This window comes from Scyliorhinus torazame, chromosome 8 (genome assembly GCF_047496885.1).
Source record: "Scyliorhinus torazame isolate Kashiwa2021f chromosome 8, sScyTor2.1, whole genome shotgun sequence".
Taxonomy (NCBI): domain Eukaryota; kingdom Metazoa; phylum Chordata; class Chondrichthyes; order Carcharhiniformes; family Scyliorhinidae; genus Scyliorhinus; species Scyliorhinus torazame.
Window position 1 is genome coordinate 142,288,003 of NC_092714.1, and position 27,328 is coordinate 142,315,330.

General features: G+C 46.1%; 1 protein-coding gene across 4 annotated transcripts in view; it reads left to right on the forward strand.

The window, feature by feature from the left end:
- The window catches only part of esd (esterase D/formylglutathione hydrolase), a 65,031-nt gene that overhangs the window by 18,438 nt on the left and 19,265 nt on the right, over positions 1 to 27,328 (forward strand). For all 4 annotated transcript variants that reach the window (XM_072514282.1, XM_072514279.1, XM_072514280.1 and 1 more), the window contains exons 3-5: positions 3,340 to 3,428; positions 24,336 to 24,434; positions 25,732 to 25,856. In XM_072514282.1, the coding sequence (XP_072370383.1) occupies positions 3,340 to 3,428; positions 24,336 to 24,434; positions 25,732 to 25,856 (313 nt within the window). The remainder of the gene's footprint in view (positions 1 to 3,339; positions 3,429 to 24,335; positions 24,435 to 25,731; positions 25,857 to 27,328) is intronic.

Consider the following 27,328-nt stretch of genomic DNA (forward strand, 5'->3'; position numbering starts at 1 on the left):
AACAGAATTTCAGCAAACTTTGACTGGTCTGTAAATCATTAGATTTCGCTGTAGCTAGACTGTTTTGCGGCTAAAATCTCAGCCCTCTATGTGGCATATTGGACACAAGAAAACAAGGATCAGATGTAGACCATACAGCCTGTCGAACCTGCTCCACCATTCAGTATGATCATGGTTGATCTTGGATTTCAATTTCACTTTCACACCCACTCCCCATATCTCTTTATTTCCTGAAAGACCAAATATCCGTCTATCTCAACATTACATTTATTCAATAACGGCACTTCCACAACACTCTGCAGTAGAGAATTCCAAAGGTTCACAACCCTTTGAATGAAAAATTTGTCCTTGTCTCAGTCCTAAATGATCATTCCCTTAGCCTGAGACTTTGCTCTTGTTTGAAGTTTCCCCAGCCAGCAGAAACAACCCCTGCGTCCAGCCTGTCCAGTCCCTTCACAATCTCGTAGGTTTCAATGAAGTCTTGTTCTTCTCAGATCCAGAGAATGTAGGTCCAATTTACTCAGCCTCATATCACAGGACTACCCTCATCCCAGGGACCAATCTAATGAACCTTCACTGTACTGCCTCCAATACAAGTGTATCCTCCTTTAAATATGGAAACCAAAATTGCACACTATTCCAGGTGTGGTCTCATCAAGGTCCTGCACAATTATTTATCTCTGTATTCCAATCCCTTTGCATTAGAGGTCAACGTGTATTTGCCTTTGTAATTTCTTGGTGTATCTACATGCAACCTTTGAGTTCCATGGACGAGCATACCATGTCTGAACATCAACATTTACAAGTTTTACATTTTGTAGGAGTCCATGCACAGAAATCAGTAATAACTAGTGGGCATGTACAAAAATAATTTAAAGGGTCAATGGAATCTTTGCCTTATCTCACAGGAGGGTTAGAATACAAAAGGCTGGAGGTTTTGCTACTGTTATATAAAGCTTTGGTTAAGCATTTAGGGTATTATGTTCACACGTGGGCCCCACACCTCAGGAAAGAATTAGCCTTGGAGGGTGCACAGGTTCAGCAAAATGACACCAGGGTCTAAAGAGTTAATTTATGAGGTATTAGTTGGATAGACATGGCTTGTATTCTCTTGAGTACAGTAGATTAAGGGCTGATCTAATTGAGGTGATTAGAAAGATTAATCAATTTTATAGGGTAAATAAGAGAGAAATTATTTCCTCTAGAGGGTAGTCTAGATTTTCGAGCAAGCGGTTCAACCTTGAAAACTTGACTTGGGCTCTTCAAGGAGATGTCAGGAGACACTTCTTCACACAAGGGTAAATGGAATCTGCAACTCCCTCTCCTCAAAATGCTGGTGAGGCCGGGAACCCATTGAAAATTGCAAATTAGAGATGGGAGAAGGCAGGAGAATGGGGATGAGAAAAATATCAGTCATGATTGAATGGCGCAGCAGACTCAAGGGGCCGAGTGGCCTAATTCTGCTCCCATGTCTTATGGTTTTATAGTTTGTTTTTTTAAGGCAAGGGTATTAAAGTTTATGGAACAAAGCCAAGTAAATTGAGTTAAGATACAGATTTGAAAAAAGCTAAGCTGAGGGGCTGAATGAGTCACACCCGTTAGTCTTTACTTAAATTTTAAAACAGATGCTGATTTCAACACTGTTGGGCCAGAATCAACAACACTGAGCTTGTAGCTCTCGGCTGAATGAGAATGACCATCTTAGTAACAAGCTTCCCACTGAAATACAATCCCAAATCCAGTGCCGTTCTACTGAAACAAAAAAAGTAACAGAGCTCTGCATTTCTTGTAATCCTATTCGATCATCAGCCATTCCCAATCTATCAGTTACTTGGGATGCTTCCTCCACACACAACTTATTTTCACTTCCAGGACAATGCAAAGACACAAAGCAACCTGTCAGTCTAAGCCAATCGAAATGAACAACACCGAAACAACAAGGTGCTTCAAAGGAGAAATGGGGTCGGAATTCGTCTGGGCTGGACTATGGGGAGGGGAGGGAGACGTCTGGGCTGGACTATGGGGAGGGGAGGGAGACGCCTGGGCTGGACTATGGGGTGGGGAGGGGAGGGAGATGGATGGGGTTGGTAGCACAAAACAGGCAGCAGCAAATCTGCAGCCCATTTTAAACCTTATCCCATCTTTCTCAATGAAGTCAATAGGAAAGAAATTTTGGTGGAATCTTAAGCGAGCTGTTATCACCTGTTTTGTAACACAGCTTAATCATAGTCAGCCAACTTGAAAATGCCCTATTCACCTACTCCAGCTTCCTGCCCATCAGCCAGTCTTCTACCCATGCTACTATATTACCACCAACTCCCTGAGCCCTTATTTTGTCTATTAACCTTATCAAATGCATTTTGGAAATCCAGGTATTCTACATCTACTGATTCCCTTTTTATCGAAACTCCTAGTGACAGCCTCAAAAAAAACCTAATATATTTGTTAAACAGGATTTCCTTTGACTTTATCTGCTCGCTCTATCATTGAGACTTCCTGAATAATAGATTCTAGTACTTTCCTGACGGCTGATGTCAGGCTAACTGGCCTTTTTCTCTCCCTCCTTTCTTGAATAGCGGATTAGCATTTGCTAACTTTCAATCGACTGGAACTGTTCCGGAATCTAGGGAATTTTAGAAAATCACAACCAGTGAACCCCCTATCTCTGTGGCCGTCTCTTTTTTAGAATCTTAGGATTTAGGCATTCACATGCTGGGAATTTGTCCAATTTTAGTCCCTTAAGTTTCTCCAATACCTTTGGGAATCCTGTAGATATCACCACTTTTTGTTTTGAACTCTGAGCAGCATAAGAATTGCAGCTTTTCGGATAAAACGCAGTGGAGCCTTCTGTGTAATGAGCTGTTTTTAAATGGGTTGTGGTGCATGTGAATTTACTACTCTGAACTGAGAGACCAGGTGACCCAAGTGTGTGTATAATATACATAGAATTATTGCTGATTTTGAAACATTTAAAAAAAATCTTAAATGCCTCTTCACACCATACATACATCAATTCATGGCCCACTGGATCTCCACAGCATCCTGGACTTCATCCAGTCATTCCTGTTTTTTTGTGGAGCATATCCTTGAGTGGCTGATTGGAAATTTGTTGCTCATCTCTGACCACTACTCATTCAAGGTAGGTGAGAACAGTCTAGGTATTTGCTTTATTTTTCCTTTGTGGTGGAACACTTTCTTAAGTTCAGTGCTTACCAAAACAGTGTGATGAAGATCAGAAACCTTGCCCAGGAATGGTAGATTCACCATTTATATATTGTTCACATTGACAGGTTCTGTCACTAAATTTAACAAGTATTTAATTTTTGTTTTGAATGACAGCTCAGAGTTAAAATGCAAGATGCGGTTTGGAATATATCTGCCACCAAAAGCAGAGCGTGTGAAGTGCCCTGTGTTATACTGGCTTTCAGGTAATTTGCCTCCTATCTCTGAGCCTTCCTACAGTCCACAGTAATTCTCTGTGACCTTAAAAAGATGCTTTTTCTTTATGGATTAGTTTGTTTTTAACAATTTGTAACTGAACCAGTAAATTGATCTCTAAAAAGTAAACTTCCATATCCATTCAGTATTTCACTGGTAACTTACTCTTATATTTGGATTCACCAGAAGAACAGGGAAATAGTCTTGAAATGAGGCTGCTGGTATGGGCTGCTGCTAGAAAGATAAGACGAGCTTTTGAACCTTAATGCCTGACGTCTGGCATTTTTTGCTTGCCTTGAATATGAAGCTCTATTAAATTGATATAATTTTCTGAAGCACAACACATCACATGTCACCTCTTGAGGTAGCTGGGATTCTGCAGAGTACTATCAGTGTGAGTACTGTGAGATTGACAGGGCTGAATGTATTGCGTGAAAAGGGCTGAAGTGTGAAAGATGGATATGGGGGCCCTGTTAGAGCAGGGCCATGGGATGGGATGTAGACAGGGTGTCCAGATAGGCAGTGGAGTGCCAGGGTCACCTCATTCCTCCATTTCCAAACATTCCTCAGCCTCTTCATTCCTCAGCCGTGTACATTTACAGTTTTAGAAGTTGTCATTTGGATTGGATTTGTTTATTGTCATGTGTACTGAGGTACAGTGAAAAGTATTGTTCTGCGTGCAGCTCAGACAGATCATTCCATACATGAAAAGAAAATACGTAATAGGGCAAACATAAAATACACAATGTAAATACATAGATGTGCAGTTGTCACATTTGGTTATGCAAAGCCTATGTTACAATTTGAGTGATGAACAATTCCTTTTATCTAAAATGGTGTGTAGTTGGGAAAAGTAATTTAAGTCTGACCACTGATTTGCCTGGCATAGGATAACATGATCCATGAGCATATTGGTATGAAACTTGGACAGAAACCATCTGCGTTGGTGGAGTTGAACATCCATTGAACTTCAATCATTGTCCAGCCTTGTGAATAAATATTTGTCTTTCAAAAATTTTAAATGCAGTGGATGGAGAAGAGTTATTTATGGATGCAATGTGAGGCAGTTTACTGGTTTGAACGACAATAATGACTTTTGGGTGGAATTGAATGATTATGGAAGTGGGCCAATCCCCTACTGAAGAGCTGGTAGCAACCCAGCCGCAGCTATTCAGAGTGTCCTGATCCAATTTGATGGCAATCAGGCATTTACCTGGTTGGTGACGGAGTCCTCGGTGTCTTCAGGGCAGATATTCCCCCCTCTAAGAATTGCCAGCCAATCAGAGGCTGACCGTTCTCCAGTAGTGGAAGTGCCACTGGAAGCATGTCCACTCCTGGCACTGCAGTAGAGCTCAGGAGCAGGATCATCATTGCAGCCCTGGAGGAAGGTAGGCGAGGTGGAATTGAAGCGGACAGCCGGGGAGCCCCCAGCAAAGTGGGGAGAGGACAGGGGCATCGGTTTAAAGGGCAGACAGGTGCCTTCCCATGTGTTTGTCCCTTGCTGCCAGCAGGTCATGTCAGTCTCCTTATTGGGCGCAGACTGCCCAAGCAGGGAGGGAAGCTCCTGTTCACTGCGCTGAAGAACGTCAAGTGGCCTCCAGGTAGGAAGGCTGTCCTCAGTCCTTCCTGTCCTGGATTTAACTGGGAGATGTCAGGAAGGTGACCGGATCTCCAACCTGCATCTTCCTGCCCTGTATATGACACCCCGCCTCCAATCTTTATCCAGGCAAATGCAGAAAGACCTGGACAATACCCAGGCTTGGACTGACAAGTGGCAAGTAACATTCGCGCCACACAAGTGCCAGGCAAAGATCATTTCCAACAAGAGAGAATCTAGCCATTCTGGCATCACCATCATTGAATCCCTCATTATCAATATCCTGGGAGTTACCATTGACCAGAAACTGAACGAAACTGGCCATATAAATATAATGACTACAAGAACAGGTCAGAGATTAGGGGCGTGATCTTCCGAAAAGGGAACAAAGTCCCCGAGCGAGAGGGTTTAGTCACGTGTTTCCCGGCACACTCAGTGCTGAGAAACACATGGCTATTCAACGCGATTCACTTTGAATAAGGGGCCTGAATGGGAAATACTCAGCTGAGGCCACACACAGCCCTGTTTTTTTACATTGGGGAGCTCTGCTTGCCGGAACTCCCCGTTGTAGCGAGAGATCGGGGCGCCATGTTTTTTAAATGGCGTCCCGATCTCCAAGGCCCCAAATAGGATCCCCCCCCCCTCCCAAAACCTCCCACACCCGCACCCGGTAACCCCGGACCAATCGCGTGTGTTTAAAATATCACAGCTTGGCACCTTGTCAGTGCTAGGTTGGCACCCAGGTGGCACTGCCAGGTGCCAGGCTGGTACTGTCAGGGTGCCCAACACTAACAGTGCCACAACACCACCCTGCCCAAATAGCATGCAGCTGGGAGCCTCCGATCGCCTTGGAGACCCCCACGAGTGCCGTTCCGTCTGGTCCCCATTTGTGGGGACCAGTGCTGTACGGCGCTCGCCCAAGGTCCCCAAAGTGAGGGGATTGTATCCCAAAGCCTCAGGTACCTCGGAAATCTGCACATTAGAGTAAGGCTTATCTTGCTCTAATATGCAGATTTGCTAAAATGTGATCCTGCCCATTGTGGGCGGGATTCTCCTTGCAACGTCTCGTGAGAGTGCATTGAATCTCGTGAGGCGTTGCGAGTCAGGTAGATCCTGGGAGCAGGGCCTCGTGGCTTTCACCGGCCACCCTGCGCCGCGGTGAGCTGCTTTTCCAGCGCACTGTGGCCTGAGGATTGTACCATAGGAATTCTGCGGCGAGTAACTCACCTGCTCACTCCCTAAAACCTGTCCACCATCTACAAGGCACAAGAGGATGGGCTATTCTCCCCTTGCCTGGATGAGTGCAGCTCCAACAACATTCAAGAATCTTGACACCAGCCAGGCAAAGCAGCCCTATTGATTGCACCCATCCACAAACATTCAGTGCCTTCATCACTGTTGCACAGCAACAGTGGTGTGCACCATTTACAAGATGATCATAGATCATAGAATTTACAGTGCAGAAGGAGGCCATTCGGCCCATCGAGTCTCCACCGGCTCTTGGAAAGAGCACCCTACCCAAGGTCAATACCTCCAGCCTATCCCCATAACCCAGTAACCCCACCCAACACGAAGGACAATTTTGGATACTAAGGGCAATTTATCATGGCCAATCCACTAACCTGCACATCTTTGGTTCTAGTTGATTAAAGCTACAGTTTACTTCTACTTCTGGTATTGTGTGAATTGATGGTCGCATCAAATAGACTGTGAACAACAGATAGTGCCAGTTGTGGCTCCACGGGGAGCACTTGTAACTGTGAGTCAGAGGTTTGGTGGGGGGGGGGGGGGGGGGGGAGGGGGGTTTAAGAGCCACTCCCGGACTTGAGCACAAGAATTAAGGCCGATGCTCCCATGCTGCAGAATCGGAGATGTTGGCTGGAAATTTCTTGCCGTTCACACTGGTGGGATTAAAGTCCCGCCGATAGTGAATTCCTGCCACTGGCGGTGGGTGGTGGGGGGGGGGGGGGGGGGGGGGGGGGGTGGGTTTGCACAGAATGGGAAACCCCATTCACAGCAGTGGGAAAAGAAGATGCAGCCAATGGCGGTCTGCCTCCAGCACCAGAACTAGCCCAGGGGAGTCCCTGCACAACAGGAGCCTGCCCCTGCACCAGAACAGCAGTTGGTGTGCAACCACCAGCTGCACATGATGCACATCTGTGCACGATACCCCGGCAGCGTGCACAACACATACATCCTTGTGCACTCAGAGATTCCCAGCACCTTTGAGGTGCTCCCTCGGGTGAAGGGTTGCCTAGGCGATAAGGCCTATCCTCTGAGGTCATGGCTGATGACACCTGTGCGTGTAGAGAGTCATTATAACGACACTCACTCGCATACGGAGGGTGATTGTGTAGCGGTATTGTCACTGGACTGGTAATCCAGAGATTCAGGGTAATGCTCCAGGAAACCAGGTTCGAATCCCATCACGGCAGAGAGTGAAGTTTGAATTCAATAAAAATCTGGAATTGAATGTCTAATGGTGGCTGTGAAGAGGCGGCACGGTGACCCAGTGGTTAGCCCTGTTGCCTCACGGCCCCGAGGACCCAGGTTCGATCCCGGCCCCGGGTCATTGTCCATGTGGAGTTTGCACATTCTCCCCGTGTTTGCATTTTGGGGTTCTCTAAATCCTGGCCCAAATTGGGGGCTCGAGGGGGATAAAAGTCTATCTATTGGATTGGCTTAGTGAACGTAAAGACAGTGAGGGGTGAGCATATTGTGGTTGCTTTTCAGGTGTGGTATTCCAGTTTAAGTGGGGAGTGCGTTGTGGACAATGGCTCTTTTTCCGAGGCTCTGACGTTTTTGGGGGTGAAGACGGTCACACGCAGTACCTTACGGTCAAAGACTAAAAGCAGACTGTTAGATTTGGCAAAAACATGCAATTAACATTACCTGACAAAATGCGAAAAGATGAGGTAATTATGGAGGTGGCTAAGCATTTTAAGTTGCCTGAGATACAGTTTGACTCATTGGAAATGGCAAAAATTCAGTTACAACTTAAACAAATGGAACATGAGGAAGAATTGGATATGCAGCTTGGATATGAAAGAGATAGAGAGGAAAAAGAAAGAGGGAGAGAAGAAAGGAGAAAAGAAAGAATAGCCCTAGTAGAACAAAAAGAAAGAGAAAGCGAGGTACAGATCAGGGAAAAAGATAAAGAGAGAGAGTTTGAACTTCAGAAAATGGCCATGAAACATGACAGTCAGTTAAAATTGGCAGACGTAAAGGGAAACGTACAATTGGATGAGAGTGATGAGGATAGTGAGAAAGAGCGTCAGTCGAAGGCTTGGTGGGGATCTATTTAAATATGTCCAAGCATTGCCAAGTTTTGATGAGAAGGAGGTGGAAGCCTTTTTGATTTCATTTGAGAAGGTGGCTAAACAAATGAAATGGCCTCAGGACATGTGGGTATTACTGATTCAAACAAAGCTGATAGGTAGGGTGAGTGACGTGTTTGCATCACTACCGGAGAAGGTATCTGGGACGTATGAGGAGTTGAAAAAATCCATCTTGGGTGCATATGAACTAGTGACTGAAGCTGACAGACAAAGGTTTAGAAATTTAAGGAAAGAATTTGGTCAAACATACATGGAGTTTGAAAGACTCAAACTGAGTAATTTTGATAGGTAGATAAGGGCTTTGAAAATAGACCAAACGTATGAAGCTCTCGGAGAAATTATACTTTTGGAGGAGTTTAAAAATTCAATTCCTGATGTAGTGAGAACTCATGTGGAAGAGCAGAGGGTTAAAACTGTTGAGGTTAGCAGCAGAAATGGCAGATGATTATGAATTAGTTCATAAATCAAAGATTGGTTTCTGACATCAGTTTCAGCCTGTGAAGGATAGAAACTGGGGATATGAGAAATACTCAAGTGGTAGAGGCAAAGATGATCTGATGGGAGATAATAAGGCAAGTGTACCTCAGATTAAAAAAGAAATCCAGGAGGGTGGAAAAGAAATGAAACATTTCAAATGTTTACACTATAATAAACTAGGCCATGTAAAGTCACAGTGTTGGTGGTTGAAGAAAAGCACTGGGAAGGCTGATGTGGTAAAACAGGACAAGACAGTGTCTGGTGCTCTAATCCCTAGTGCTGTAATCCCGTCGAACCGCGATATGAATGCTCCTTCCGTGGCCAACAAGCCTGACATTGGACTTAAACCCAGTGCTTCTGGTTCAGAGGCAGGGATGTGACCACTGTGCCACAAGACCTTCTATATCACTTCTGGCAATCATTATCACTATGCAGTTACTGGAGGAATTTGTCTGTCCCACTCTGTTCACAGTCACTGTTCAACAATAATTTTTTTGACAAATCATCCAATTGTTATTTTCTTTGGCATGGCATCCAATTCTTGTATCTCGGTGGAGTACTTGGGACATTTTACTCCGTGATTATGTTAAGTACAGGTTGTCTTAGTCGATAGGTGTAGTTAACTAATAGTGTTTATGTTGTATGACTAATTGTGTGTAAATAAAGTACCCTTGACCTTGAACTAACTAACTGGTGTTTGGCTCTTTGATCGATAGCCGGTTGAAACTTATGGTGGTATCATTCCTGGCGACTCTAAGCATTAGGACATAGATAACATAGAAAGAAAGGCAAACTCACTGATTGCCATAATTGGAACAGAGCCACAGAAAGGACAGAGAAAAGAGTATAGGAAAGAAGTCACAACCGTTATTGGCGACATCTGACGGGACTCGGCCCAGAAGTGACTGTGTCACTCCGAGAGAACCCACAAAAGCACTTGAATTAGAATCCAAATTGGCAAAGTAAAAGAAACCACATGCGAAACCAGTATCAATCAAACCTCCAGAATTCGGAAGTATGTAATTTGCATGCGTACTAACAAAGGGATATTAGGTAAACTCGATAGATTTTGCTGCGCGAAACTTTCGGGAGTTGTGTAAACCAGAAAATAGCTTGAGCCGTACCCGTGTTTGCACCACCACTTTATTTCCCCTTGTCCCAAATTTCCGGGAGACAGAGTAATTGTAGGGATTGCCTGAAAGACAATGGAATGCCTTATGCATCCACAAGAACCCGAGGTCGCAGTGACCAATAGATCAGAACAGTGTCCCGTATGGGAAGACGTGATTAGGAGATACCTAAAGGGGAAAGGATGGTCGGAATTTTGCGCCAATAAAGAGACAGGTCTTGGCAACATTGGGCATACTTGGTGGGACAGCCTGACCGAGATCCATAAAAAGAGTTTGACTAAGGTTCTTAAGCCGATGGCAATTGTGTCCTGTCTGGCACAATTGCGAGGCACAGAGGAGGTCGTGAGGACGCTCCGTAAGCAGCTTGAGGAGAAGTAGAGAGGGAGATATCAGTGAAAGCGAGAGGTTAAATGTACAGCTCCGGGAGCAGTTAGCGGCGAAGGACAAGGAAATGGATGATGCCAAGAGGGCACATCAATCCTGTCTCGCCCACCTTAGCAGCTTCCAAACCCAGTACAATAAGGCCTACCAGGATACACAACGTGCTGTTATGGTAAGAGAAGAGACCGAGTACCAGGCACAACAGTTAAGGAAACAGTGCGATGATCTAAAGGCAGCCCTCCGAGCACTCCACAGTTCCACCACGAAACAGAGGCAGAGTTCGGTTGATCATGCCAACTGCAGACAGCAAATTGCAAAGCTGCAATCCCTGCTATCTGTTCAAAATGGGTTTCGAGACACCTTTGGCCACAGCTAGATCAGGAAGACAGCCCCGATTGGCAGGAACTCAGTGAAACGGCCCAACGGTACGTAAGTGAGACCGAGAATCAAAATAGAGCCCCCCCAGGCCCCAAAAAGAAAAGCACCCGCACCACCGACTGCACAGGCAGCACCCAACCCAATGAACCCCATTACCATGCAGCGCAGGGTTACCATGGAAGGCCAATCCAATTTTGTGTTCACTACCCCATTAACTATCATCCAGTTAAGAGATGCCTGCGAGAAGATAGAGACTTTCCACCCCACATCAGACGCACATCACTTTTTCGAGTTAGTGAAACAACAAACCCTCATGTACGGTTTAGACGAGGAGGAAGAGGTAAAGCTCATAGTGTTGAGCCTAGACCGTTCAGTTAGTTCAGCCCTTCCCGACCCACAAAATGTAGGAGGAGGTAGCCTCCAAGAAATGAAAACGGATATTTTAGACGTCATAGGATATAATAAGAGGAGATCCGGTAGACGGACTCAACCGGTGCAGGCAGAAAAAGGGAGAGCATCCAACAGCGTTTACTGGATGCCTCTGGATCCATTTTAATGCTGTATTTGGTGAGTTAGCCCGCGCCCATTTATCAGTAGACAATACGGCCAAATGGACCCGTACGCTAGTATCCCATGCCACAGAGGCAGGACAGAAGCATGTGCCCGTCACGACCCCTCAGACCCAGCACACAATGAAGTGTGGGTTCTAAAACGCTTGTCCAGAACTTGGGAACAATCTGTACAGAGAAAGACAGCAGGAGAGAGTATACGCCACAGTGAATCCAGTAAGGGCACGCCAAGACCCCGCATGGGTAAATGAAGGCGGAGGTACAGCGCCGTACCCCAAGACACAGGAATGTTAGAATTGTGGACAGAAAGGACATTATGCCCGAGAATATCAAGCCCCCCCCGAAGGAGCAAAGGAATCAGCACGTCGCCACCCCCCCCCCCCCCCCCCCTCCCCCAGAAACAATGCCAGACCCATCCACAGTGTTAACGCCCGACCAGATAATTCGGCCACGAGTGGCACTGATTGACGGTGTTCGGGCTACCAACTTGGGTCTGCGATACACTTTGGGATAAGTCCGGAAGACCGGTCATTGCAGGCACAGTCCCGGGACACCCCGTAGAGTTCTTTTGGGACACAGGAGGGTCCCGAACCACGTTAAACTCCTCCATCATGTACCAGAAAGAGGTGTGGCCCACTACGGACACCATTACCCTTAGTGGCTTTACAGGTCACCTCCAGCAGGGACACATCACAGCCCCTGTGTACGTACAGCTCGGTAATATTAAAACAAAACACTTGGTCGTTTTAGTAGATTTACCCCAGGCAGCAGAACACATCCTAGGCATAGATTTCATGAGTGCACACAACCTTTCATTCGACCCAGTCAACCGATGCATATGGAAAATGACTAGAGCAGCGTGAGCCCCGCCACGCTCACAGTAGGAGATTATGTCCATAGAATCAGCTCAGTCGGAGAGTACTGGTTTGATCCACAAACCATTACCACAGACGAAGCGGTTGGAGAGGTCTTGAAAAGACATAAAGCAGCATTTGCCCAGCACAAGCACGACTGCGGCAAAATCTCAGGAGTAGTAAACAGGTCCCGATCCCAAGGCCCAGAAACCGTGCAGTTTCCCCCAGCAAGCCGAGGGAGAGATAGCCAAGGTAATTCAAAGTTTATTGAATCAAGGAGTGATTCGACCCGTCGCATCGACGAATAATGCCTCGATGTGGCCAGTAACAAAACCTGATGGTTCATGGCGACTGACCATCGACTACAGAGAGTTGAACAAAGTGACTCCCCGAGCAGCCCTCACCGTTGCCACGAGTCCCGAGACCATGTTGAGACAGGGACTCCAGTCAAAAGTTTACACAGTATTGGATATCAGCAATGGCTTTTGGTCCATACCACTCGACAAAGCATGCCAGTATAAATTTGCGTTCACTTTCCAGGGACAGCAGTACACGTGGACGTGCCTTCCACAAGGCTTCCACAACTCCCCCTCCATTTTTCACAGACAATTGGCAAACGGATTATCTAAATTTTCCTGCCCTGAATGCCTTGTTCAGTATGTGGACGACTTGCTTCTACAGACGGACATCAAGGAAGAGCACATTTCGCTTCTTTCAGAATTATTAGAACTGCTCACAACGATTGGATGCAAAATTAACCCCAAGAAAGCCCAAATCCTTCAGGAAAAAGTCACTTATTTGGGTACGGTTATCACTCATGGGAAGCGTGAAATAGAACACAAACGCATAGATTCCATTGTCAAATTGCCCTTGTCCCAAAACGTAACAGTACTCCGGTCATTTTTAGGACTGGTTGGATATTGTAGAAACCACATGGACGGATTCGCCACAAAAGCAGCCCCACTTTCCGAGCTACTAAAGAAACGGGCACCATGGAAATGGCTTCCATATCACACGGATGCCGTGGATGCATTGAAACGTGCCTTGAGCACAGCCCCCGCTCTGCAAGCCCCAGATCCACACACTCCATACGTGATAGAGGTAGCGACCACCGACCGAACCCTTTCGGCCGTACTCCTGAAGGAAAGGCACGATCATCTAGGACCCGTAGCCTATGCCTCACGAGTCTTAGATCCGGTGGAACAAGGATTTTCAGCCTGCGAAAGGCACCCGTTAGCAGTTTTCTGGGCGGTACAGCACTTCTCGTACATAACCGGACTCAACCCAGTAACCATTTTGACTTGGACACACCGTGACACAGCTTTTATTAGACGGCAGACTAAAGGACGTCACAGTTAGCCAAATCTGAGCAGCGCGATGGACCCTCCTCCTTCAGGGACGTGACATCATTGTAAAACAGACAAAAACGCACACGTTTCTGGCCGACAATTTGCCCTATGCAGGAACCCCACATGAGTGCGAGATCATAGCCCCCAAGCGCAGCCCTTTGTTCCCAAGTCAGTACCAAGAAAGACAGGTATCGGACAACAGACGACCCAGCCCACAGACAAAGCACTGAGAATTTACTTAGATGGCTCCTCCACAGTCCTTGAGGGAAAATGGATAACAGGATGTGGGATTTATGTAGAGGATGCGCAGGGACGCGCTTTAGAAGAGATCGCTTTAAAATTGCCTGGACACTTAGGTTCGCAGGCAGCCGAGTTAGCAGCCATTGCTTACATTGTCCAGCACCCCGATTCGTCCCCGACCCCTGCAAACATATATTCGGACAGTTTGTACGTCTGCAACAGTCTAACCGAATTCCTATCCCTGTGGGAATCGAGAGGATTTATTTACGCCGACGGAAAACCTCTACCCTCAGCCCCATTGCTCAAACATATCCTTCAGACAGCTAAAGGCAGGAAATATGGCATCGTTAAAGTAAGATGTCACCATTGTTCCTCCCCACCCGGTAACGTGAAAGCTGACGCCCTAGCGAAGGCAGGGTCACGACAAGGCCACTTTTGGCAACCCCCCCGAGAGTGCCCCAGTACATGCGGTCCAGGTCTCACAGACCAACATCCAAGACTTAGCCCAGGGACAAAAGGAAGACGAGGCATTAATGGAAATTTTAAAAGGAAACTTCCCAGCTCCCTACGAAAAGTTTAGGAATTCTTTGACGGTCCATGAGGGAATCGTTTTAAAAGATGGAATTTATCTATTCCCCACCCAGGACAGGAATGAGATAATTTTTCAGTTCCATGATGGACATGGACACCAAGGGATTGAATCCACCCTTGCCCACCTCCGACCCCTCTGCTGGTGGCCTGATTTGAAAACCGACATATCTCATTCCGTCGAAAACTGCTTGATTTGCGTACAAAACGACCCAGATAGGTACGCGATAAAAGCCCAGCTACGACACACCCTACCTGTAAATGGCCCGTGGACAAACCTTCAATTGGATTATATTGGTGTGTTCCCCCCTCCCGCCTGCAGAAATGGATGCAAATATGTGTTGGTGGTAAAAGACACATTTACGAAATGGGTCGAAGTGTTCCCCTCGAGAACAAATACAGCCAAGGCCACGGCAAAGATCTTAACAGAGCAAATTTTTCCGAGATGGGAACTCCCCCGTAGTGTTGAGTCGGACCAAGGTTTGCACTTTACAGGCAGGGTCATGAAAAATGTGATGACGATATTTGGCATTAAGCAAAAGTTCCACATTGCCTATCACCCGCAGTCCAGCGGCATTGTGGAGCGCATGAATCGGACACTAAAGGCCACACTTAGCAAAATGGTGCAGCAGCACAACACAACATGGGACACAGTACTCCCATTCGCACTGATGTTTGTTAGGAACACAAGTGTCAAGCTCAACAGGATATACCCCCCATACCCTCATGACCGGACGACCCATGAAGGGTACCGAATACTTATTCGGACTTGATTTGACCAGCCCCGCAGTCACCGCCCTGACCCATGAGAAAGCAGTCCAGCACAACTCGCTGCAGCTGTTAGACTAGGTGCTAAACGAAATCCGAGTAAGGCCTGCTTTGATAAAACAGTACACCCGACAGATTATACAGTCGGACAGCAGGTAATGATCACCTTATACAACCCCAGCTCATTCCTCTCCCCTAAATTTGCAGGACCCTATTCAATCTCGGACAAAGTAAGCCCCTCAGTTTATAAAATCACGTATCCGAATGGAAAATCAGGATGGTTCCATGTAAATCAGCTTAAGGTTTACGGAACGCAGTGCAGCCACTCACACCACCTCTCACTGGCGATGGCAGACAATGAGGACCCGCCCACTGACAACCCAATTTCCCCCTCCCCCAGCAGCAGCAGCACGTCCACAGACATGACCTTGACCAAGCCCCCAGAATCAAATTTCACCCTGATGCTTGATTTGGCTGCTAGCGACAGTGACAGCACTACTGAAGCCCCTGAGAGACCCGAACAAAGCTCCCACGAACCAGGTCCCAGTCACTACAGACCCAGAGACCTCGACCATGATACGCTCAGCCTCTTTGAGACGATTTATTTGCTCACACTGGAACCTGACCCGCCACCCGACGATAGCGACAGCCCCCTTGCAACCTCCCTACGGAATATGAAACACTGGCACCGTGATAATTCCTGTCGTCTGACAAGGAATGATGAAATGGACCCCACATCAGCGCACACCGCGTTAGCACGCAAACTGACTCCCACCATGGTAGCCCCTTTGAAAATCTTTTTGGAATGGAACCTTGAGGTGTCCAGATGATGAGTCAGGAACCGATTGAGATTTACGGTGTCCTATTCTCTGATGGAACCTGCCCACTTTGATGTTTAGTTTGTTTTTAAATGTTGTTCGTTCTCTCTTGTACGATTTTGTGTGTCGTCCCCACGGACGCTTTCTTGATGCAGTCATAACTACTCTTCTGACGCCACATGGCAGTTAAAGAAACAAGTTTGTTGGAGCCCATATATTTACAAATTCTTACTGCTCTTGGAAGGTCACTCAGGCAGTGGAGTAATGGCACTTATCCCCGCCCTGCCTGAGGGCCCCCTATACATTTGGTCAGCCAAGCTCCGGTCGTGGAGCAACGGCACTGATCACCGCCCTACCCGGGGATTCCACCCATTCTTGCCCTGCTGCGGATCATACGCACCACCCCATTCGGATAATTGGTTTCAAAACTCTTTTGCTGTTCTTTTTCAGTCCTGTGGTTTAAAGAATGCAATTTGCCACAACCTTTGCCCTCTCCGGCAACCCTTCGGTTGTTATCCCCCATATACTATTTACATGTCAGAAATACGTGGTTGGAAAAACAAGTTTGCAGAGGACGGAGAAATTGTCCTCCCACTCAGCCCATCGACCACAGGCTGCGAGAGTGCTCGCACTGTGACACAGATTTTTTTTTTTCCGGATGTCTTGATTCCACAAATGGTTGTTTAAAAAAAAAAAATGAGGGAGTCACATATGGTGACGATTCTAATGGGACATTGACGTTAAGGAGAAACAGGCAGACATACAAGATATTAAATAACAAGATTATAACAGACACTATGCTTGTTCCCCTGGGAAGATACAAAGATACTCACCGGAAAAGGAAAGCCTGAACAAGATGAAGACAACCCTGATGATCGGCATCATGATCGTCGCTGGAACAGTACAGTTGCGCGCGCTACCTACCTTCACCTCCCTCACCACACAGGCCCCGAACACGACTACCCAACACAACACCCCAGCCCGGACACAGCCACCGATACCCTCACATTGTGTGAGAATCTCGTTAAGTGGTATTCCCTGTCATACACAATGGAAGCCTTACTAGTGATAGCCATATTGTGCCGCGCCATCCAGACAATCGGATTGCAAAAATGAAGGAGAGCCTCCCGCCTTCCAGTATACAGGTTTAGAGCCCCTTTCCTCAGACTCCAGCAAACCCCACACTCTTTCTGAACCTTCCTCTTTAATAGATTCCATGGTTGTTGTTTATGTTAAAAAAGCTAATTTTTCTGTGCATGAATGTTAGTGATCAGAAGAAATGTGATGCTGCTATCGGATTTTTGTATTGTAAGATAAGTTCTTTGATTGTTAAATAGCAGCATGAGTGTAGTCTAGTTCGAGGTTCCCTTTTTTATTGAATGTTAAATGGCCCCCTTAGGAATTTTTAGATATGTGTTGTTTAGGGAAATTTAGGTAAATGTTTTTGCCCCATAGGACAGAGTAGAGTAGAACCTGTCCTTGGTTAAGGGTACCCGGCATTTCAGAAAACAAAGAAGACCCACTATTGTGATCCTTCATGCTTCGCGTTGGGGATCAAGAGGACGGCGTGTAGCCATCTGGGATGGCCACTTCCAACTAGGTACAGAGAAACTCGCAAAACCTAGCGGGTAAAATGGACAAGCCAAGACTCAGGCAGGCTCAGAGCCTGAAATGCATATTTGTCAGCAAGAAGTCCAGACGGTATCGTAACTCCGTCCAATTAGCATTTTAATGGGGCCAATTAGCATTTGATGGCCCATCTTCACCAAAACAAAGGACTGGTACTCGAGCAACCGGGACAGTCCCAAACATTTTGGATCCACTCCCTGTTCAAGGTAAACGCAAACAACGGGGTCAGTGACTGCTTGGGACACTCGCAGCCATCCAGATCCCCACCCACTTATTGGTTAGGAATCAAATGGAGTAATCAGGGATCACCCAATTAGTGGGGCCCAAACCGGAGGACTGCCCAAAAGAGCACAAAAACCCCGAAGTATAAGAAGAAGAGTCTGCCACATGTTCGTCCTCTCTTGGTCTTGGTACCCCGGTCACAGTAATCTCCAAGTACAGCAACACCAGAAGCAAGTACAAGTTCAACACTCTCTACTAGACGGATGAGCCCAGCTGAGCAGCAGTTACTCCTTCGGTCTCGTTAGATCCAGAATCGAACAACAGCCACTGTTTCTCTAACCTAAGCCGGGTGCCCGAAGTTAAGTACAGGTTGTCTTAGTCGATAGGTGTAGTTAACTAGTAGTGTTTATGTTGCATGACTAATTGTGTGTAAATAAAGTACCCTTGACCTTGAACTAACTAACTGGTGTTTGGTTCTTTGATCGATAGCCGGTTAAACTTGTGGTGGTATCATTTGATACCTGGCGACTCTAAGCATTATCATAGAATCATAGAATCATAGAATTTAGGACATTGATAACATAGAAAGAAGTGAAAATTTACTGATTGCCATAATTGGAACAGAGCCACTGAAAGGACAGAAAAATAGAGTATAGGAAAGAAGTCACAACAAACTGATATCACAAAGCCTGACGAGACATCAGATAATCCTAAGGACACAGATAGTAAACAAGTTAAAATTGAATCAACCAAGTGAAAAGGAACTGATCTTGAGCACACCAAGAATCGTTATGGTACTACAGTATGTACTCAGAGGTATGAATGTGATACCATAGGACAATTCAATGACATGGCACTTGACTGACGACAAAAGTGTTGGAACTTGCAGTCATGGTTCACAAACCATACAAGATGGGAAACAATCTAGATGACAACCAGACAAGGGACTGCAGCACTGTGTGTGCAACACAATGACCATTCAAAGTAGAACAAACCAATGCATGTATTGACAATACCACGTTCACGCATAATGGCACCAATGTCAGGAAGAACAGTACATTGTTTGGAAAGAAACTACGTTCCAATGGTCTGAAAGTGGTTGTTCTTGCTGAAAAAACAGATACCAAACCGGTTTTGAAGGCAAAGAAAACACGAAAGCAACATCACAAGCACAGAAAGACACCACGTCAGATAATGAACATGGTTCAACCATTCGAACATTTGATGGCTTGGACTGATGACGTGTTGGTACTGTAACACGCTACCACAGTGAAGACCTGAGTACATACTCACATTTGTGCACTGTAATATGTTTTTTAAAAACAGTTTAAAGAAATATTGTTAACTAGTGCTCAATTGCTTGTAATGAACAGACAATGTTGATATATGTTTGTAGAAATCTCCAAACATCCTTTTAAAAAAAAAAAAGAGGGATGCAATATGTATATTGACTGGGATATAAAGAGTTAACAAGATAATGATAATGCTTCTTACCACTAGAGGGAACCACAGAACAGTCATATATATATATATCACTACACACATATCTGCAAAGATGGCCCATTGTCACATAGAGGTAACAAGGTCAGTCCCTTGAAACCAGAAAAACATAAACTCTCTCTGAGAGAAGGGGGTAATATTGGGAAGCAGTATCCTCTCCAAAACCTACTCTCATCTGTAAACTATTTGCGTGTGTCCATTGTGAGAGAGCGTCAGAAGTCATTCACGATGACCCCAGGTCAATTGTTGCTGTGAATTACTTTTTCATCTTTGCTTTAACACGAATGCTATTCTTTTCTCTATCAAGATGTCTGCAGCAATCAAGTACATTGCCCACACTTTATTTTATTTTATTTTTTTAAATTTCAGAGTACCCAATTATTTTTTCTCCAATTAAGGGGCAATTTAGTGTGGCCAATCCACCTAACCTGCACATCTTTGGGTTGTGGGGGTGAAACCCACACAGACATGGGGAGAATGTGCAAACTCCACATGGACAGTGACTCAGGGCCGGGATTCGAATCCAGGTCCTCAGCGCCGCAGTCCCAGTGCTATCCACTGCTGCACATGCTGCCTATTGTCCACACTTTAAAACATCTATATTTAAGTTAGGCAGTCCTTTAAATAGGCCAAAAGTGAAAACCTTTATCCATTCAAATTAATATTAATCTTTGAAGATCCGCATACACCATGTTAAGTTGTATTTTACAATGTAGCTTTACCTAATTTGAGTCTGAAATACCACAGAATCTAATGCAGTCCCTGGAAAATGCTTGTCCACCAGCATTGTAGGAACTGTGATTTTCTTTTCACAATCTCAATTTTTCCACAGCTGGTTTAGTTTTCTATCAGTTTGATTCAACCTATTGCTGAATCCCAAATTATACTCCATTTGCTCATTGTTACTGAATCCCAAACATTATGGCTGTCTTTGGTCTAGTAATGCATTTTTGTGTGGATAACGCAGATTCCTCTTTTGCCCAGGCAGTATGTAAAACCTCTTTTGATAAATATTTACCATTCAAGATAGGTTGCAGAAATATTAAAGTATAGTAAGAAAGAAGATTTTTCTGTTCCAAAAATAAAATTCCCATCAGAAAATATTGTTGCATTTTTTCGAAATCAAGTCATGACTGTATCATGAAACCACAGGAGGGACTTGGCCCTATACACGCGTCCTGTTGTCATATGTTTACCCGTAATCCATTTTTCTGGTGCTTATCCTTTTACATTTCTTTTTAAATACTTTACAAGTTCCCTTTTAAATGCTCCTGTGGTTTCTGCTTCAGCAACCTATGATAAAGCATTCTATGTAAAATCATATCTTCCTCCTCTACTCTTCCACTGACTATTTTCTGTCTGTGGCCCCTTATTACCAATTTACGAACCCAGTAGCAATAATCACTCACCCACCCAACCCCCGCAAGTTCCACCTTGCCTTCCGGATTGGGGGGTGCCCCCCCCTATCCGCCATAACCACCCCGCGGGGCTTATTTGCCCCTCGCTCCCACCAAATTCTTAGCTCATCATCTTCCCAAAATGGCTCCCACCCCATGAATGAGACCAAGCCTTGCCCCAGTCACCATCAACCGACTATCCTCCCCCACCCCCCCATCCCAGAACCTCACAACCACTTCCTCTCAAAACTGCTCCTCTCTGCATATTCCCCATTCGCACCTCCTAGCCCATCGCACCCTGTCCACACAGGCTCGGCCGGCCGGAGCCCCTTCCCCCCCCCCCCCCCACCCAGCTCCCGTTCATTAAGTTGGCTAGCAAGGCAGCCCCCATCAGAGCCCACTCCACCCACATACCTAACACACAAACCAACATTAAAAACCCCGCCATACCCAACCCTTCTAAACAACCAAACATGTTAAACACCAATCAAAGGGAGAAAACCCCCGACCCATTATCCCACTGTCCCAAACCATCCCCTCCCAACCACAACATAAGAAATCAAAGTCCAGGGGCAGCACGCTGGCGCAGTGGTTAGTACTGCTGCTTCACGACGCAAGGACCCGGGTTCGAGCCATGTCCATGTGGAGTTTGCACATTCTCCCTGTGTTTTGTGTGGGTGTCACCCCCACAACCCAAAGATGGACTACATTGTCCCATAATTGGGGGGAACACAAGAATTGGATACTCTTAAGTTTATTTTTTTTAAAAGAAATCAACGTCCAAACTCCGTTCAATCCCAGTCCATCAACCCTCACGAATGCCTCTGCCATCTGAAAGAAATGGTTCTTTTTAAAAAATAATCTTTATTGTCACAAGTAGGCTTACATTAACACTGCAATGAAGTTACTGTGAAAAGCCCCTAGTTGCTACACTCCGGCGCCTGTTCGGGTACACAGGGAGAATTCAGAATGTCCAATTCACCTAACAGCACATCTTTTGGGACTTGTGGGAGTTATACGTAACTCTCAGCTTTGCCGGGTAGACCACCACGAGCCGTGCATCACTCTTGTAAAGCGCTGTCTTCGCCCTGTTAAAGGCCACATAAGACCATAAGACATAGGAGCGGAAGTAAGGCCATTCGGCCCATCGAGTCCACTCCGCCATTCAATCATGGCTGATTTCAACTCCATTTACCCGCTCTCTCTCCATAGCCCTTAATTCCTCGAGAAATCAAGAATTTATCAACTTCTGTCTTAAAGACACTCAACGTCCCGGCCTCCACCGCCCTCTGTGGCAATGAATTCCACAGACCCACCACTCTCTGGCTGAAGAAATTTCTCCTCATCTCTGTTCTAAAGTGACTCCCTTTTATTCTAAGGCTATGCCCCCGGGTCCTAGTCTCCCCTGCTAATGGAAACAACTTCCCTACATCCACCCTATCTAAGCCATTCATTATCTTGTAAGTTTTTATTAGATCTCCCCTCAACCTCATAAACTCCAATGAATATAATCCCAGGATCCTCAGACGTTCATCGTATGTTAGGCCTACCATTCCTGGGATCATCCGTGTGAATCTCCGCTGGACCCGCTCCAGTGCCAGTATGTCCTTTCTGAGGTGTGGGGCCCAAAATTGCTCACAGTATTCTAAATGGGGCCTAACTAATGCTTTATAAAGCTTCAGAAGTACATCCCTGCTTTTATATTCCAAGCCTCTTGAGATGAATGACAACATTGCATTTGCTTTCTTAATTACGGACTCAACCTGCAAGTTTACCTTTAGAGAATCCTGGACTAGGACTCCCAAGTCCCTTTGCACTTCAGCATTATGAATTTTGTCACCGTTTAGAAAATAGTCCACGCCTCTATTCTTTTTTCCAAAGTGCAAGACCTCGCACTTGCCCACGTTGAATTTCATCAGCCATTTCTTGGACCACTCTCCTAAACTGTCTAAATCTTTCTGCAGCCTCCCCACCTCCTCCATACTACCTGCCCCTCCACCTATCTTTGTATCATCGGCAAACTTAGCCAGAATGCCCCCAGTCCCGTCATCTAGATCGTTAATATATAAAGAGAACACCTGCTTTCTTGCCAGCTCTACCGTGACATCCTGTATATACGAATACCCTACCTTCCCATCTAGCCTACCGAACCTGCTTGGCCCATCTCAAGACCTTCTTCATCTGATAGCAGTGAAAACAGTCTATCACAGTTCTTGGTGGATCATTTACCTTTGGGTTTGGCCAGAGTGACCGATCAGCCCTATCCAGCTCAAAGAGAGAGGCGTCATTGCCGAAACATACGCCGTCGGCCTCAGGCCCTTTAGCCCCTCAGGCAGTCCCGCAGTCCGATGATTCTACAGCTGTGACCTGTCAGCCCTTTATTACTTTCCTCCACCATCCACAGCTCCTCTCCCATCGAGACGAGCCTCCTCCACCCCCTTCAACACCTCACCATGCTCCCGCACTGTCTCCAACGTCTTTCCAAGAGTCTCCATTATGGGGGCCGGCGTATCCTCCGCCAGCTGCTTGAGCGTTCCCATTATCTCCTTTCCATGTCGCTCAAAATGCAAACTGCCATTGGAACTCCACCACCGTCACCTCGGCCAGCGTGTCCACCGTAATGGGCTCAGCCTCACCTAGAGAGCTTGCTCCCGCCATCTTTCCTCCAACAGAATTCCGTACGGAACCCCGCAGGAGGACTAGCACTCGTTCCTCTTCGTGCCGTATTCTTTAGTTGGGATTTCCACATCCCCCAATTCCCACAACTTCACTGAAGACAGCTCATATAAAACTGGGTGAAAAGGGCCAAAAAACGAGAACTCTAGCGGGAACCACCCAAGGTGAGACCTTCACCACCAGAAGTCCCCAAGTCCCTGGAGAGGTAATGTGCTTTGTAGCCTGCAGAGATAAGTTTTTAAGCTTGAGGAGATGAGGTTATTGCTGGGTGGAGCCAAGGACGGCAGAGAGACATTTTGAAAGCATTAGAGAGGCAGTTGGTGGAGAAATGAAATGAAATGAAAATGAAAACCGCTTATTGTCACAAGTAGGCTTCAAAGGAAGTTACTGTGAAAAGCCCCTAGTCGCCACATTCCGGCGCCTGTTCGGGGAGGCTGGTACGGGAATCGAACCGTGCTGCTGGCCTGCCTTGGTCTGCTTTAAAAGCCAGCGATTTAGCCCAGTGTGCTAAACCAGCCCATCGATCCGCTTTCTGATCTGCCTGATGCTGAGACCACAATTCTCCCACAGCAAGATAGATTGGGATCTGTATGTTTCTTTTGTTGTTTAATGGGAAATTGAGTAGTAGTGTTTAAAGTGTAAATAGTAAACTGGCTGTTACTGGGTGTGAAGTTAAAATGTTTAATAATGTAATTAGAATAAAGTTTTGTTTTAAAAATAACCAAGTCATATTTCTTCATACAATCACTCCTAGAGCGAATCATTCTTACCCTCACATCAGAAATCCAAAATTCTATTTGCCTTTTTATGACCTTTTCTAAGCATTCTCCTGCCTTTGAAGACCTTTGTATCTGCAGCCCGAGATCTCTGCAATGCTGCAACCGAGTGTCTTCTTTTATAGGGCTACTTACTTTAACTGTATTAAGCTATTTCTTTAATGTGAGAATTCAGTCTTCTAAACTGAATCCTTTTTTGTTTTTTTGCAGGCTTAACTTGCACGGAACAAAACTTCTTAACCAAAGCAGCAAGTCAGCAAGCAGGAGCTGAACATGGCATTGTCATTGTGGCCCCAGATACCAGTCCTCGTGAGTATTTATCTTCTAATCATTCCATTCAATTCCACTAGTTCACCCAAAATTGAAATATGCATCAAGGTTGTAGTAAATCAAGCTGTTTTATGTATTAGACTTTCAAGTACAAAAATAAGTGATTGTGAATTTAAAAAGTGCCAGGGCAGATTAAGAGTTTCTGCCAGTTATGGTAAATTGAATCAAAAACAGAAAATGCTGAATAAACTCAGCGGGTCTGACCATATCTATGGAGAGAGAACAGAGCTAATATTTCGAGTCTGGAATACTTTGTCAAGGCTAGAGAGAGCTTGAAATAGGATGAGATTCATATTGTAGTTGGGGTGGGGGTGTTGCGTGAGAGCAGTGGGCTGGATAGAGGACCAACGATAGGTGTTGGCTAGGGAATGATTGACAAAGATGATATGGACAAAATGGCAAAGGGAATGTAAATGGTGTTGATCCATGTTAAGGGGAGAGACTAAACCGACTTGGTGACTGCTTTGCAGAACACCTTTTGCCCATTTGAAAGCAGGACGCAGACCTTCTTGTCACTTGCTATTTCAGTACACCATCCTGCTCTCATGCCCACATGTTTGTCCCTAGCCTGCTGCAATGTTCCAGTGAAGCCCAATGCAAACTGGAAGAATGTGCACCTCCTGTTCCGATTAAGCACTTTGCGGCCTTCCAGGCGGAACAATTTATTTTCATATCTTCCATCGATTTGTTTTACCCTCCTCACCCCACTAGGGTCATCTGTTCCTTGTTTCAAGTTGTCCTTTGACACACTGCTTATCTTTGTTTTGCCATGGACACATTCTGATCTCTTAATGTGCCATCTGTTTTAGCCTTGATCACCACCCATTACATTCATTTTGTTCTTTTCTCCACAACACCTTTGTTAACCTCTCCCTAGCCTCCACCTATTGTTGGCCCTCTATTCTGCCCACTGCTCCATCCCCCCCCCCCCCCATATTACATTAAACAGTATAAATTTCATCCTACTTCCAGTTCTCTCTAGCTTTGATGAAGAGTCATTCAGACTCAAAACGTTAGCTCTATTCTCTCTCCACAGATGCTGTCAGACCAGCTGAGATTTTCAGATGTTTTTTGTTTCAGATTCCAACATCCGCAGCAATTTATCATGGTAAATTGATATCCGGAATCTCCTTTGCCAATGCAGTAGATTGGAAAAATATATCTCTCATGGGGATACATTGGCAGAGGTGAAGGTAGTAGCAACATTTATAATTAATTTAATCCACTTTAAGCTCTGAGTGGCTTTGTGAGTCACTGATGTGTATTGTCACTCCAGGTGGCTGCAATATTCAAGGTGAGGACGATAACTGGGACTTTGGTACAGGGGCTGGGTTTTACATAAATGCCACAGAGGACCCTTGGAAGACGAACTACAGGATGCACGCATACATTACAGAGGAGGTACTCTGTTCATTGATTGTTTTTCAGAAGTGAAAATGTAATGTTTAATTTTGAAATGGGGCAAATATTTCTCTAAGTTCTTTGATTATCTTTTTTTAAAAAAATATATTTATTAAAGTTTTTTAACACAATTTTTCCTCCCTTACAAACAATAACCCCCCCCCCCCCCGCCCTCGTAACAAAAAAAAACGAGAAATCGCGCAGAGCAAGATATATACATGGCAAAATGATATATTTACACAGCTTTGTACACTGGGCCTCACCCGTACGTGCCAGTTTCCCCAACCCTTCATGTTATCTTTTGCTCATCCACTCTCCCAGGCAGTCCCCCCTTCCCCCCCCCCCCCATCCCAGGACGTCCCGCCCACCCCCCCCCCCCCCCCCCCCCCCCCCCCCAAGGTTGCTGCTGCTGCTGACTGACCTTCCTCTAACACTCCGCGAGATAGTCTAGGAACGGTTGCCACCGCCTGTAGAACCCCTGCGCACACCCTCTCAAGGCGAACTTAATCCTCCAACTTTATGAACCCAGCCATATCATTTATCCAGGCCTCCAGGCTGGGGGGCTTCGCCTCCTTCCACATTAGCAAGATCCTTCGCCGGGCTACTAGGGACGCAAGGGCCAGAATGCCGGCCTCTTTCGCCTCCTGCACTCCCGGTTCGTCCATTACTCCAAATATTGCTAGCCCCCAGCTTGGCTTGACCCGGACTTTCACCACCTGAGATATTGCTCCCGCCACTCCTCTCCAGAACCCCTCCAGTGCCGGGCATGACCAAAACATATGGACATGGTTCGCCGGGCTCCCTGAGCACCTTCCACATCTGTTCTCTACCCCAAAGAACCTACTCAACCTCGCCCCCGTCAAGTGCGCTCTGTGGACCACCTTAAATTGTATCAGGCTGAGCCTGGCACATGAGGAGGAGGAGGAATTAACCCTACCTAGGGCATCAGCCCACAGACCTTCCTCGATCTCCTCCTCCAGCTCCTCCTCCCATTTACCCTTCAACTCTTCTACCAGCGCTTCCCCCTCTTCTTTCAACTCCTGGTGTATTTCCGACACCTTGCCCTCCCCGACCCATACACCCGAGATCACCCTATCTTGAACTTCTTGTGCCGGGAGCAACGGGAATTCCCTCACCTGTCGCTTCACAAAAGCCCTCACCTGCATATATCTAAAGACATTTCCCGGGGGTAACTCGAACTTCTCCTCCAGTGCCCCTAGGCTCGCAAACGTCCCGTCGATGAACAGGTCCCCCATTCTTCCAATCCCCGCCCGATGCCAGCTCTGGAAGCCCCCGTCCATCTTTCCCGGGACAAACCGGTGGTTACCCCTGATCGGGGACCACACCGATGCTCCCATTGCACCCCGGTGCCGTCTCCACTGGCCCCAGGTTCTTAGATTTGCCTCCACCACCGGGCTCGTGGTATACTTTGTCGGCGAGAGCGGCAGCGGTGTCGTCACCAACGCCCCCAG